The following is a 14,597-nucleotide window of genomic DNA, read 5'->3' on the forward strand; positions in this document are numbered from 1 at the left end:
ATGTGATAAATAGTTTATAACCCGTCGAGAAACTAGTTTATAACCCGTCGAGAAATCACTTTACATCATAATTATTATTTTACATTATTTATAATCATAGTATATGAAATGTTATTTATATAATTTGTTCTTTAAATAATTTTGTTTGATCAAAATAAATTGGGGATACAGTTCCAACTATAATAATCTCAACATTTTTTGTCAGTTATATGTTAATTTTTTGTTGAGAGTTACAATAGATTGTCTTTTTGTATAAGTTTTTATTTGATGAAATTTCATGAAAAGTTTATGTGAGGTTGGCGGCCTATGCCTTTTTGGAGTGCATCATTTTCTTGAGGTGTTTTTCATGTCAAGTAATTTGCATATGTTTAACCCTACAACATATCTTGATTGTGTCTTTGAGCTGTCAATAATATTCAATAGCTTTGATAGGGATAATAATAACCTTTATTTCTTCGGTTGGATCCAAAAAGCAAAAATAACCTTTATTTCTCTATATATGTTCATGGGATGGGCTTGGGCCTAGTCGAGAATAAGAAAACAAGCTGGATTTCATTGAAAAAAAAGTTGAGAATGAAGCTCTATATCATAATTTTATACTAGTATATATTTCCCAAATTGATAATCAAATGAGATTGAGTGAGTGTTAGCTTCCTAAGTTTCATGCTATGAGTAAGCAGGATATAAAAAATGGTAATTTAGGTTAAGGTGGTGTAAAATTTCATATTAATAATTTTTATTGAACTTGATTCAGAATGGTTGGAATACGTTTACACCATAGTGTTCTTATTTAAATTTACATGTAATTTAATGTTTCTCAGCTGTATGAGGATTGGACATTGCCCGCCTTTTTTTTCTTTTTCTTTTTTTAAGTAGTGAACTGCGAGAAGACAAATCATATTCCAAAAGGTTTTATTTTGAATCTTATTATTATGCACATTTAAGCATAGCATAATGCATGCTACACTAAATGATCACCTACCTAAAAAAAAATTCAATTGTAGCTTGCTACTCTTTAGCTCCATTATTTCATAATTAGCATAGTCATTATTTCATAATTAGCATAATTAGCAGAATGTGATAGTAGGAGACTAGTAAACTGTAGGGTCAACCGACAAGTCATCTCTTATCTTAGCTGTTTGGCATTAATGTGATTCTGAAAGGTGGATGAAAAGCTGCACACATAATGTTTCTGATAATAATTGAGAAGAGGAGATATACCCATTTTACACATTGTTTTTGCTGAACCTAAACTCAGATTCTATCAAATTCTTTCACAGAAAAATATACACTGTTTTTCCTTGGATCATGGCAGCCTATGCAGCCATAGTTTCTCTTATGAATACCATCAATCAGATCGAGCACCACCCTTCCCCTCCAATTTCTATCCACAAACAACAACTTGAATCTCTCACTCAAATTCTTACCTTTTTGCAGGAATTTCTTGAAAGTTATAAGTCCCCTGTTGCCGATGGAGATGAAGCTGATCCGCTGGAGATGCGTATCGCAGATGCAGCTCATGCTGTTGAAGATGTTATCGAATCACATATTGTGAACGTGATTGAACTGGGTAGATCAATGAGTCCCAATGAAGTCAGTTTCATCAACTTCTATCAAGATCTACGACAAGTGATTGAAGAAATGAATCTCTAACTCAAATTATTAATTACCTTCTTGCAGGAATTTCTCCAAGGCTATGTTGTAGATGCAGCTCATGGGGCTGAAGAAGTGAATTCTAGAGAGGAAGTCAGTTGCATCGACTTCTATCAAGATCTACAGCAAGTGATTGAAGAACTGAATGTGATCAAGAAGGAAGCCATGAAGACTTCAGCTGAAGCTCAGCTGCAGAGAAAGGTCTCCTCGACTCATGCTGGCTCCTTGACGTCCTCTTCCACTGTGAAGGAAAGCATGATGGTGGGCTTTGATGACGTGCAACTTCAACTCTTGGATTGGCTCACTGGAGGGAACCGTAACCGCCAAATCATCCCAATCACAGGGATGGGCGGGATTGGTAAAACCACTCTTGCCCGACATATATTTGAGCATGCCCTTGTTAAGCAACATTTTGATATTTGTGCGTGGACTACAATTTCTCAAACTTATAATGTTAGAGAAACACTTAGAGAAATTCTTTACCAAGTGAGCGGAGATTCGAGGGATGACTTTAGTGATGAGAACGAATTGGGAGAAAAATTGCACAAGTGTTTATGGGGTAGGAGGTATATTATAATATTGGATGATATGTGGAGTGTAGAAGTGTGGTACAAGATGAGGTTTTTCTTTCCCGATTACAATGATGGGAGTCGAGTAATTGTAACGACTAGGCTCTCAAACTTGGCTACTGAGTTGACAAACTCTAACAGCATTGGTATGAGATTTTTAGATGATGTTTGTAGCTGGAGTTTGTTCTCCAAAACTGTATTTGGGGATGAGGGTTTTCCTCTTCATCTCGAGGAAATCGGAAAGAAAATTGTGGGGAAGTGTAAGGGACTTCCTTTGTCGATTGCTGTGGTTGGGGGTCTTTTGGCAAAGTCCGAACTTACACCGAAATATTGGGAGCACATAGAGGAAAACATAAGCTCAATAGTGAATTCTGAGAATGATGAATATTGCTTGAGAGTATTGAAACTGAGCTATGACCATTTGCCTGCGTATCTGAAGCCTTGTTTTTTGTACATGGGGATGTTTGAGGAAGATAAGGCAATTAGGGTTCCAGAACTCATGAGGTTATGGGTTTCTGAAGGCTTTCTCAAACCAATAATCAATAAAAGCTCGAAAACAATTGCCAAGGAGTACCTGCGGGAGCTAGTCGATAGAAACCTCATTCTAGTTCATAAGTTGGGGGCAGTTGGGAATATAAAGTACTGCAAAATGCATGATTTACTGAGAGATCTATCATTTCAAGAAGCTGAAAAGCAGAGGTTTTATTATGTCTTAGGGCAACATTGTCCTCGAGGGATAAATAGCCAACACCGCATTGTTATTCCCAGAAGCACTTCAGCTATGACAGTCCGGGATGCCATGGAAACTATGTCGTCACGTGCTCGTTCTTTTATATGTGATGATGATACAGTTTCACAATTGCCAGATTTTAGATTTTTGAGGACATTGAGTACATATAAGTATTCCGGAGAGTATTTAGATGAAAATGTGTTTCAAATGGTGAACTTGAGGTACCTTTCGGCTAGATTTCGTGAGCGGTTCCAAATCCCTTCTTCAATTAGTCTGCTCTGGAATCTACACACACTAATTGTTTATTGTAGGGTTGGTGAACCACCCGTAGAAATTTGGAAAATGCATCAGCTTAAGCATGTCGAGTTCAATGATGTAGGAATGTATCTCCCAGATCCTCGGAGCGGGCATAGTGATGTTATGATGGAGAATCTAGAGACGCTCAAAGGAGTGATTGATTTCAACTTGAATGAAGAAGTTGTTAAGAGAATTCCCAATATCCAGAAGTTGCGCATAATATACATGGATAAAGTAATGGAGAGAGTGAAGTTCCTCAGCTATCTTCAATGTCTGAGTAAGCTGGAAAGCTTGACGTGCCTTATTTATAATGGAAGTGATGATGAGTATCTGCAGAGTATTAGCTTCCCGCACTCACTCAAGAAGCTGTATCTTGGAGGCCTAACCTTTCATTTGGAGGAAATTCTGGAAAAGATAGGTTCATTACCACTTCTCGAGAAGCTCACACTGAATTGTGGGCAGTTTGGAAGACGCAGTTGGGAAATAGTTGAAGGCCAATTCCCCAGCCTCAAATACTTGAGATTGTGGCGGTGTTGGAATATGGAATGTTGGACATTAGTGGGCTCCTGCTTGCCACGCCTTGAGCAACTTCATCTCTCGTACATGGAGTTGTTGGAGGAGTTCCCTTCAGAAATTGGAGAAATACCAACACTCAAATCAATTCAATTGGAGTATTGCAGTGAATCAGCGGCTGTGTCTTTGAAAAAGATAGTAGAGGAACAAGAGGAGTTACAAGGGGACCCATCCTTTCATGTTGAAGTTACCTTATCCAACGTCAGCCAAGAACTGCAGAGCTTGGCAACTCCCAACTTTCGTGTAGTCAAAGGGTAGTTTGATGCGATGAGGAATTCAATTGTGGGAATACTAATTTGAGTGATTAATTTTCAAGGGGACCCACCCTTTCATGTTATAGTTAATGATCCCAACTTTCGTGTAGTTTGATGTGATGAGGAATTCAATTGCATGTGGGAATATACTAATTTCAGTGATTAATTTTCCTTATAACTTTATATTTAGCTTGTTTTTAATTATTTTTAATTTTTAGCAACATAAATCATATGCTTAATTAGTATCTATAATCTATACCTACTATAAAAGTGTGTGGTTTTACCAAATTTAGTTTGCCTATTATGTCCTTATTTTTTAATTTATTTTAAGGCCAATAATGTAATAGTATCATATTATTCTAATCACAAACATACAATAATCTCATTCCAATCACACTTTTAAATAAGTTTAAACTATTTAAAATTACTCAATGTATAAAAGTTGCACGTCCCTCGATTTCAGCAATCACCTCTGTTTAGTGCTCGCTGACTTGATCTTCATCCATAAGCTTTAGGGATATTTCTAACATTGTCTCATTTTAACATCCATTTTTTGATTTTTATGGACAACTTTTTTCTTGTATGAGTGACCTAGTTGAAAAAAAAAAAAGGTTGTAGAAAACCACCCGGTGGCACCGTGCCACTGATGGTACACAAGAGACAAGACTGGCTCTTGTCTTTTTTCGCTAGAATCCAAATATGGCATCAAGTTTTTCATTTATATAAGTTGAAATAATTCAGTTGAAATGTTATTTATTTTTATTGACGTCGTTGTTCCTCTCTATAAAAGAGAAATGTCTATATATCATTCATACTCCACTTTGATTTATTTTCTGCACGCAATGAATGGATAAGAAGACTCTAAAAGTTTATAATTTGAAGGAAAAATAGATATTTAAAAGAGCTGGTACAAAACTACACCAAGTGAAGCTGTGGAATGGAATCTAAATCTTACAAATTAAGTGCCCATATCAATGTTATTTCCTATCCTCAACACAATTCATGAGAGACAGAGAAAGAGCATAAGCCTAAAACCATAATCAACTAAAATATGCAACTGCATCAAGAAAAATGATTTTGGTATGAATAGTTCACTATGCAAAACTAAAAGCATTTTATTGATTATGCTCCTCAATTTCAGCAATTTTGATTCCACATTTCAAAAAGAAAGGCAAAGTGGTTCTCCTTTCAGCATCTTTTTGCCACCGGCACTGCGTCGTTTGTTTTCCCTATTATATAACCTCGATTCAGAAAATAACAGCTTGGTCATCCCAAATGCTCAAGAGATTAATCTATCCACAGATAATATTGTTTCTTTGTAAACCTGAGATTGAACAAGAGTAGTACTCATATGAGACAACAAAAATCTGCTAGACCTGTGTTATTCAATTATCTCAAAAACCTACTCCATGTTATTCAATTTAAGAGGCAAATTTGATGAAAATTGTGCAATCAATTAAAATTTAAGCATCTGCAAAGTCCAATGGGTTAGTTGCGCCTAAATACACAAACTTTCAACCAATTCTAGTTTTGCACATAAACTAAAAATATGCCTCCAAACACATGAACTTTCAATTGTTCTGATTTTTCACACGATTATCAATTGCACCCAAATTAATATTGAGGTGGATGCCTTAAATGCCTACATGGTTTCAACAATTGATGTGGTAGACGAGGTACTTTGATTTCTATACGCTACTTCAGCTTGTCATGATGGTATTAATTTGTCACTTTAACTAGCCACGATCGCCGAAAATTGACAGTCGCTCAAAAAATTAGATCAATTAAAAGGTCGTGTATTTGGAGGCGGATTTTTTAGTTCATGTGGAAAACCATAATTCACTAAATGTTCGTGTATTGAGTAGGACATGAAAGTTAACTTATCCTTCTTTCTTTGTGAACTCCATTAGGCATCATATCTTAAGTGCATTCAAATATCTTCACCACTCACATACCACCTCCCCACAAAAATAGAGAAACTCAAGGAAAAGAACAAGATCATACCTATGTAACCTATCACAGTAGATATGATTCAACCACAGTTCGGCCAAACTTTTCTTGAACATCTTTGGGAGTTTCAATCTGCGAGCAAAAGAAAGAGCAATGGAAAAGGATAAACAATGGTGAAATACAATATCAATGTATATAATATAATTCCTCCCATTTACCGCATTTAAAGCCTTGAAGAGAGCCTTCACAGTGTTGTGGGGATTCCTTGAACCAACAACCTACAAGAGTATTTCCATCAGGACAAAGTTGGAAATGAAAGAACATATTTCTCGAGCCAGTTTCATACCTTTGATTTCACATTCCTGTAACCAGCTAAGTTAAGAATCAACTCCACAGTTCTGCCTGCCTTCATCCCTGATTGTGTAGTAACTGGCCAAAGATATATCTACAAGTACTTAAACATTTCAGGCCAAATCCCCAAAGAAGAAAAACAGCTTTCTATCAATTTCAACCATCAACAAAGATATACAACTAGAACTTTGACGATACCTTAGTCTTTTTATACGATGTCTGAATTGCATGTGCAATTGTATGATCCTCATGCCGCTCTACATAGTGCAGATTCTGAAAGCACTTCTCATATGCCTGTGGCAATAGGCCATTAACATATTAAACTATAAATAACAGATGCCGCGATGAGTTTCTATAAATATTGAAACGTTTTCTTATTTGAACAGACAATCCAGTGGCATAATACCTTTTAGAGTTGATTGCACATTCTCAGACAATAGTATATAAGCATGTCTAGTTTTCAAGCCAAATTTACACACGTGCAGCATAAAGAAGCATGACAGTATGGATTTGAATGCATGTATAGTTCTGATACCTTTTGAAGAGCAAGCGGAACTGTAGGAGCCTTTGCTTTAGCAAAACCAATAACACCATTGTAGTTCCCACAAGCTAACATTGCAGTGTATTTGATAACTTGTCCACCCTGTCTCGTTTATCAGTCATAATTGTTAAAAAAAATGGCTACTGAATCGTAAATGAGGAGGCTATATTACCTTTGTAACTTTACACGTCCTATTCACATCGACCAGCCTAACATCAAAACCCTGCACACAATGGAGACACCCAATTTAACATATTGATCTGATGGTACATAAATGACTACCAGAAACAATAGTTCCCATGATTCATGAATAGAAAAGAAAATTGGTAAATATTAGATCAAATGTGAAGAATATCATCATATGATTATGTGCAGGTCGTAAATAGCCAAGGCATTTATTATCCTGCAGGCCTTTTTTGTGGTTAAAGTAGAAAATAAATCTATCATGACAATAAGAGCATCTCCAATGCATTGGTGCTTAGAGGGGGTCTTAAATCCTCATTTCCACAAAATTCACATATTTACACTTTTATTTTTAAATTCCAAATTTCATTAAAATTAAAATTCAACATTAGAATAAAAATAAAAATTACATAATTTAAATTTTATTTTAAAATTTAAAATTTTATTAAAATTAAATATTCAATATTGCATCAATTAAAATAAAATATAAAATTTTTAAATTAAAAAAATTACAATAACTAAACATCTTGTGAAAAAATTAAAATAATTAAAAACCAAAAAAAGAAAACAAACAATAAAAATGGTTATTTACTCAACCCACCCACCGCCCCACTATCTCTTTCTTCCCCAAATTTTCGAGTATCTCAAGTTTAGTTTCTCTGCATATTTATTCCCCAAATTTTCGAGCATCTCAAATTTTCGAGCATCAGATTTAAGAAAATTTCGATTTTTTTTTTAAATGGGGCGCGTTCGGAGGACGCACCAACCATTTCTCCTCCAAGCATCGGCTTCGACCCCCCCTGGTTCTCCAACGCGGCGCAGCTGAGGAAGCACCGGGTCGACGCCTCCTTGGCAACGAGCGTTGGAGATGCTCTAAACTACAGTAGCATAGTATAATAGTAGTGAACTTACCATATAAACAATCTCAAATTTCAAACTTAATAATTTTCGATGCAACATATCTTAGAATTAGAAAACATGACTTGAAACAAATGGTAAACGATAAGAATAGGGACCCCATTTACATGATCAGGCAATAGGTACTTGAATTCAGGATTAAAGTAGATCATAAAATCCAACAGGCAACAGCTTTGGAAGGATGTGACCTTTGACAACTGGAATCAATACATAGGGAATCACAGAGGAAAGCTGGGAAAGAAAGATTGATAGATGCATGTATTACCTTCCTATAAAGAGGCTGTCTCTTCTGTTCGATCAATGCGTTCCTCTCTTCCGCAAGATCTCTAATTTCCTCCTCCAATAGTTTCCCCTTCCTTCCAAAAGTATAATTAATCCAACACTGCCAGTTTCTCCTCAAGTTTTTTATCTATTTCATTCATCCTTTCCATATATTTATTATCCTTCTGTTTCAGATTATCAAACTCGAATAAACCAATTTTCTCTTCACTTTCTTTAGTTTCTTTATCCTCATCCTTCTCACGATCCTCCTCACGATCAACAGATCCACCATCATCCTCACGCTCGATGATCCCATAATTGGCTGGATCATTTGGATCAAAGGCATCCCTCGCCTCTGCCATTCTCAATGCCCTATTCAACTTCACCTGAAGAAGAAATTTCTCCTTTCCTTCAGCTACTCTCAACTTATTCATCAACTCCCCTATCACCCGATGCTCCGCCTTCAACACGAAATGTTTCTCCTCAAATTCATCAATTATTTTCATCCATTTGAATGCATCATCAAAGGTCTCTGTTCAACTCTATAAAGTCAGACAAATGCTAAGCACAAAACAGCAAGTACTAAAAAAAAGAACACAATGGAAATACAAAACACGCATTCACATTCTAGTATTCCATATTGCACTAAAAAATAGTTCTTATTAAAAATGTCATCCATATTGCACTAAAAAATAGTACTTATTAAAAGTCCATATTGCATTTTTTGTCATGCTTAAATAACTGCTCTCTTCCTTCTTCTTCTTCTTCTTTTTTTTTTTTTTAGGGAAATAACTGCTCTCTTCCTGGTACAACATTGAGCTTGTTTTTTCGACCATTTTTGTTGCTGAATTCCCTTGTGTTTCAATATGTTTAGGCGGATCCTGACATGTACTTCAGGATTTAAAAAAAGAAAGAAAAAAAAAAGAAAAAAACGTCAATTAGATTCAAACAAAACAAAATATGACAATTTTCCCAACTTGCAATTTGTTTTTTTTTTTTTTCAAAATTCCATATTTTATATACCAACTTGACGACTTGCATGTTGTTTTCTAAATTAATCTTGTACAAATCTACCCACTGTCTTCAACCTATTCGGAAATTTCAAAGGTGAATACCAACCAAGTTGAGCATCATTAATCATAGTTTATTCTTCGATGCATGAATTGGAACATGGAAATCAACATCACTCACGTACTCTACTCATATATTCTTATTTTTAAAGACTTGAATCAGCGCATAGTTAAATGACGTCAAGGACACATTGTTTGTGATAATAATTGAGGAGATATAGCCATTTTAAACATTGTTTTTGCTGAAGCTAAACTCAGATTCCATCAAATTCTTGTTCGAAATTCTCAGAAAAATATACACTGTTTTTCCTCGGATCATGGCGGCATATGCAGCCTTGGTTTCTCTTATGCATATCATCGATACAATCGAGCATCACCATTCCCCTCCAATTTGTATCGACAAACAACAAGTTGAATCTCTCACTCAAATTGTTACCTTTTTGCATGAATTTCTTGAAGGTTATAAGTCCCCTGTTGCTGACGGAGATGAAGCTGATGCGCTGGAGATGCGTATCGCAGATGGAGCTCATGCGGTTGAAGATATTATCGAATCACATATTGTGAACGTGATTAAACTGGGTAGATCTAGTCCCATTGAAGTCAGTTTCATCAACTTCTATCAAGATCTACAACAAGTGATACAAGAAATGAATCTCTAACTTAAATGGTTACCTTCTTACAGGAATTTTTGGAAGCAGATACGTTGGAGATGCCTATTGCAGAAATGTATTCTAGAGAGGAAGTCAGTTGCATCGACTTCTATCAAGATCTAGAACAAGTGATAGAAGATATGAGTGTGATCAAGAAGGAAGCCATGGAGACTTCAGCTGAAGCTCAGCAGCAGAGAAAGGTCTCCTCGACTCATGCTGGCTCCTTGACGTCCTCTTCCACTATGAAGGAAAGCATGATGGTGGGCTTTGATGACGTGCAACTTCAACTCTTGGATTGGCTCATTGGAGGGTACCGTAACCGCCAAATCATCCCAATCACAGGGATGGGCGGGATTGGTAAGACCACTCTTGCCCGACATATATTTGAGCATGCCCTTGTTAAGCGACATTTTGATATTCGTGCATGGACTACAATTTCTCAAACTTATAATGTTAAAGAAGCACTTAGAGAAGTTCTTCACCAAGTGACTGGAGATTTGGGTAGTGATCTGAGTGAGAACGAATTGGGAGAAAAATTGTACAAGTATTTATACGGTAGGAGGTATATTATAATATTGGATGATATGTGGAGTGTAGAGGTGTGGGACAAGATGAGGTTTTTCTTTCCCGATTACAATGATGGGAGTCGAGTAATCGTAACGACTAGGCTCTCAAACTTGGCTGCCGAGTTGACAAACTCTAATAGCATTGGTATGAGATTTTTAGATGATGTTAGTAGCTGGAATTTGTTCTCCAAAACTGTATTTGGGGATGAGGGTTTTCCTCTTCATCTTGAGGTAATCGGAAAGAAAATTGTCGGGAAGTGTAAGGGACTTCCTTTGTCGATTGCTGTGATTGGGGGTCTTCTGGCAAAGTCTGAACTTACACCGGAATATTGGGAGCACATAGAGGAAAACATAAGCTCAATAGTGAATTCTGAGAATGATGAATATTGGTTGAGAGTATTGAAACTGAGCTATGACCATTTGCCTGCCTATCTGAAGCCTTGTTTTTTGTACATGGGGATGTTTGGGGAAGATGAGGAAATTAGGGTTGCAGAACTCATGAGGTTATGGGTTTCTGAAGGCTTTCTTAAACCAATAATCAATAAAAGCTTGGAAACAGTTGCCGAAGAGTATTTGAAGGAGCTAGTCGATCGAAACCTCATTCTAGTTCATAGGTTGGGGGCAGTTGGGAATATAAAGTACTGTAAAATGCATGATTTACTGAGAGATATATCATTTCAAGAAGCTGAAAAGCAGAGGTTTTATTATGTGTTAGGGCAACATTGTCCTCGAGGGATAAATAGCCAACGCCGCATTGTTATTCCCAAAAGCACTTCAGATAAGATAGTCAGGGATGCCTTGCAAACTATGTCACGTGCTCGTTCTTTCATATGTCATGCTGATACGGTTCCAGAATTGCTAGATTTCAGATTTTTGAGGACATTGACTACAGATAAGTATTCCAGTTGGTATTCAGAAGAAAATGTGTTTCAACTGGTGAACTTGAGGTACCTTTCGGCTGTATTTCGAAAGGGGTTCCAAATCCCTTCTTCAATTAGTCTGCTGTGGAATCTACACACTCTAATTGTTACTTATAAGGGTGAACTTACGACTGCACCAGTGGAAATTTGGAAAATGCATCAGCTTAAGCATGTTGAAATTTGGAAAATGGATGAGCTTAACCATGTCGTGTTCGTATATAGAGAATATGGAATGTATCTCCCAGATCCTTCGAGCGGGGATAGTGATGTTATGATGGAGAATCTAGAGACGCTCAAAGGAGTGAGAGATTTCAACTTGAATGAAGAAGTGGTTAAGAGAATTCCCAATATCAAGAAACTGAATATAGAATACCATGATAAAGTAATGGAGAGAGTGAAGTGCCTCAGCTATCTTCAATGTCTATGTAAGCTGGAAAGCTTGAGGTGCGATATTGGATATAGATGTGATGAGTATCTGCAGAGTATTAGCTTCCCGCACTCACTCAAGAAGCTGTATCTTGAATGCGGAAACTTCCATTTGGAGGAAATTCTGGAAAAGATAGCTTCATTACCACTTCTTGAGAAGCTCCAACTGAGTTGTGGGCAGTTTGCAAGACGCAGATGGGAAATAGTTGAAGGCCAATTCCCGTGCCTCAAATACTTGAGTTTGTGGGCGTGTTGGGATATGGAATGCTGGACGTTAGAGGGCTCCTGCTTGCCACGCCTTGAGCAACTTCATCTCTCATGCATGTGGTCGTTGGAGGAGTTCCCTTTAGAAATTGGAGAAATACCAACACTCAAATCAATTGAATTGGTGGGGTGCAGTGAATCAATGGCTGTGTCTTTGAAAAAGATAGTAGAGGAACATGAGGAATTACAAGGGGACCCACCCTTTCATTTTATAGTTTTTTTTTTTACTTTTCATGTTATAGTACATTGATCCCAACTTTCGTGTAGTTTGATGTGATGAGGAATTCAATTGCATGTGGGAATATACTAATTTAGTATAATCTATACCTACTATAAAAGTGTCTGGTTTTACCAAATTTAGTTTGCCTATTATGTCCTTATTTTTTAATCTACTAGCAGTAAGAACGTGCGATGCACGTTAAACACGTGTGTTTTTGTATTATGTAAATATAATTGATAGATATTATTATATAATTTTGAATATTTGTATTTTTTTTATTAATTTGATTTTTACAATGTAAATAAAATTCATAGATATTTTTATATAGTTTTGAATATTTGTATGAATTCATCTGCATGTAGAGAATTATATACTCGTTGATCTAAGTTGACATCTTTAGAAATATGAAGCTGAACATTGCCATTGAAGGATAATCTTTCAATCTTCGAAAGAATTTTGCATACGGGTTGATCTCTAAAATTTTCATGAGCATTTGTACAACTGCTTCTGACAAAACTTGATTTTGCATTATGTTAATTCTGTTCTCAAACTCACTTTGTGTGTCATAAAAGTATATCTGAAAAAAATGTTGGAGACGTATATTGTGGGATCAATCCAGGAAGATCATGATAAACCATGCCTTGTGCTCGAAAAGAATAAACTCCCCGTCTTGCAGATGCCAATTCTTTGTCCAATTTTACACCAAACGAAGTAAATGAGAATATACTATTATAAGCACGAATATTCCTTGTGAAATTAATAGCTTCTTCTGACTGGGTTGTAAACAATTCATCCAACTCCGGAGGAACTTCAGAAAATGCAAGTTTAACTTTTCCATTATCACAACAAAAAGTAGGAGGTTCATATTCAAATCTTCTTGCACCACAATGAATGCAATCAAGCACATTTTTCAATTCATGTAGCAATGAACCTAAATAGATAAACAATATAATTAAAAAAATATTAATAATTTATCATAATGTATTAAACGTATTTTTATCTTAAAAGAATGTAATACTTACAATTCAAATCACTTGCATTTCGTTTACGTTTCTTTTGTCTTTGTAGATTTTTTCTTTGTCTATATACCTCATTAGCTGCAATATATAAATATAAATATATTAATTAAAAAAATAATTTGATTTGTGCTCATGTTGTGTGATATGTGGTGATTATAACATAGACAATATATATATATATATATATATATATATATATATAGATATATAGTTATATATATCCCTTAATATAAATACTTAGAAGCTTGTGCGCTCATGCTATAGAAAATACCTGAAGATGAGCTTGTTTTGCGCAATGTAACTTCCATGTTCATAGTTAGTGTATATAAATTTTAAAATCTTGCAAAAAAATATTTATTCTGTAACACAAAAATAATAAATAATAATAAACAAATAACAACAAAAAGGAATGTTAATAATAATTATAAGTATAACTCTAATCAAATAAATATAAATATATTGATATGACAGCAAAACAATTACTATATCATTATATTTTATCAAAGCCTAACTTTCACAATTAAATAAAGGTCATTCTACAAACCCAAAAATTTGCATAACTTATAAATCAGCCTAAATGACCAAAACAAAAATTTGAGGACATAACTGAACATTCAGAACCTTTGGATACATGTGTCCTGCAAATATGGTATAATAAAGTTTATTTTTTTGGTTCTCTATCATGAAAATGAAATATTTTCTACTTCTTGTCAAATCAAATGTAATAACAAATTAGCAATCTATACTAAAAATGTATATTAAAATCAACAAATATTTTAAAAATTAAAAATGCATATTGCTATTTCCAAAAACAACAAAGACAATTAAAATTATGAAATTTATGAGAGGTGAAATATACTACATGAGATCAATTTTCTTCTACTAATAGAAATTCTTGGTATGAATCTCATTTTTTGATTCCTCATCAAAGCCTAAATCCACCCCACAACCATATACAATAATAGGCACACCAAATTTCATAAATATATAATGCTCGATCATTTGAATGTGTCATATATGTAAGTGTTGATAAAAATGAAATGCAACTGTGATTACAAAACTCAATCATATATATATATATATATATATATATATATATATAGGAGAAGGCTAAAATAAGAACGCTTCTTAAAATATAAATTAGGAACCATTTTCAGCCCTTAGATCATCAAGATCTACGGT

General features: G+C 35.1%; 2 protein-coding genes, 1 long non-coding RNA gene and 1 pseudogene across 5 annotated transcripts; 2 read left to right on the forward strand and 2 right to left on the reverse strand.

Annotated features, from left to right (window-relative positions):
* The first annotated feature begins 1,181 nt into the window (after positions 1-1,181).
* On the forward strand, positions 1,182-4,265 carry LOC131002593 (late blight resistance protein R1-A-like). Of its 2 annotated transcripts, none has more exons than XM_057929062.1 (2): positions 1,182-1,593; positions 1,681-4,265. In XM_057929062.1, exons 1-2 carry the CDS (start codon positions 1,309-1,311, stop codon positions 4,078-4,080), a joined length of 2,685 nt encoding a protein of 894 aa, XP_057785045.1. In that variant the 5' UTR covers positions 1,182-1,308; the 3' UTR covers positions 4,081-4,265. The 2 variants fall into 2 exon arrangements, with proteins under 2 accessions (XP_057785045.1, XP_057785046.1); XM_057929063.1 differs by having other exon boundaries at positions 1,437-1,570.
* A 736-nt stretch (positions 4,266-5,001) lies between these two features.
* Positions 5,002-9,421, reverse strand: LOC131002576 (uncharacterized; annotated as a pseudogene).
* LOC131002594 (putative late blight resistance protein homolog R1C-3) lies at positions 9,363-12,496 on the forward strand. Of its 2 annotated transcripts, none has more exons than XM_057929064.1 (2): positions 9,363-9,949; positions 10,033-12,496. In XM_057929064.1, exons 1-2 carry the CDS (start codon positions 9,668-9,670, stop codon positions 12,424-12,426), a joined length of 2,676 nt encoding a protein of 891 aa, XP_057785047.1. In that variant the 5' UTR covers positions 9,363-9,667; the 3' UTR covers positions 12,427-12,496. The 2 variants fall into 2 exon arrangements, with proteins under 2 accessions (XP_057785047.1, XP_057785048.1); XM_057929065.1 differs by having other exon boundaries at positions 9,789-9,929.
* A 612-nt stretch (positions 12,497-13,108) lies between these two features.
* On the reverse strand, positions 13,109-13,755 carry LOC131002600 (uncharacterized). Its single transcript, XR_009094354.1, has 3 exons — positions 13,687-13,755; positions 13,419-13,493; positions 13,109-13,327 (listed from the first exon to the last, which is right to left on the reverse strand). It is a non-coding gene; the product is annotated as an uncharacterized LOC131002600 (long non-coding RNA).
* Positions 13,756-14,597: the final 842 nt, after the last annotated feature.

This window comes from Salvia miltiorrhiza, unplaced genomic scaffold, assembly GCF_028751815.1.
Source record: "Salvia miltiorrhiza cultivar Shanhuang (shh) unplaced genomic scaffold, IMPLAD_Smil_shh fragScaff_scaffold_149, whole genome shotgun sequence".
NCBI lineage: Eukaryota > Viridiplantae > Streptophyta > Magnoliopsida > Lamiales > Lamiaceae > Salvia > Salvia miltiorrhiza.

Excerpts from the sequence above, each read along its gene's own strand:
- LOC131002594 (XM_057929064.1), top strand. The coding sequence starts at position 9,668 with ATGGCGGCATATGCAGCCTTGGTTTCTCTTATGCATATCATCGATACA. Across the intron at positions 9,950-10,032 it reads GTAGATCTAGTCCCATTGAA|GAATTTTTGGAAGCAGATAC; the intron begins GTCAGTTTCATC and ends ACCTTCTTACAG.
- LOC131002593 (XM_057929062.1), top strand. The coding sequence starts at position 1,309 with ATGGCAGCCTATGCAGCCATAGTTTCTCTTATGAATACCATCAATCAG. Across the intron at positions 1,594-1,680 it reads GATCAATGAGTCCCAATGAA|GAATTTCTCCAAGGCTATGT; the intron begins GTCAGTTTCATC and ends ACCTTCTTGCAG.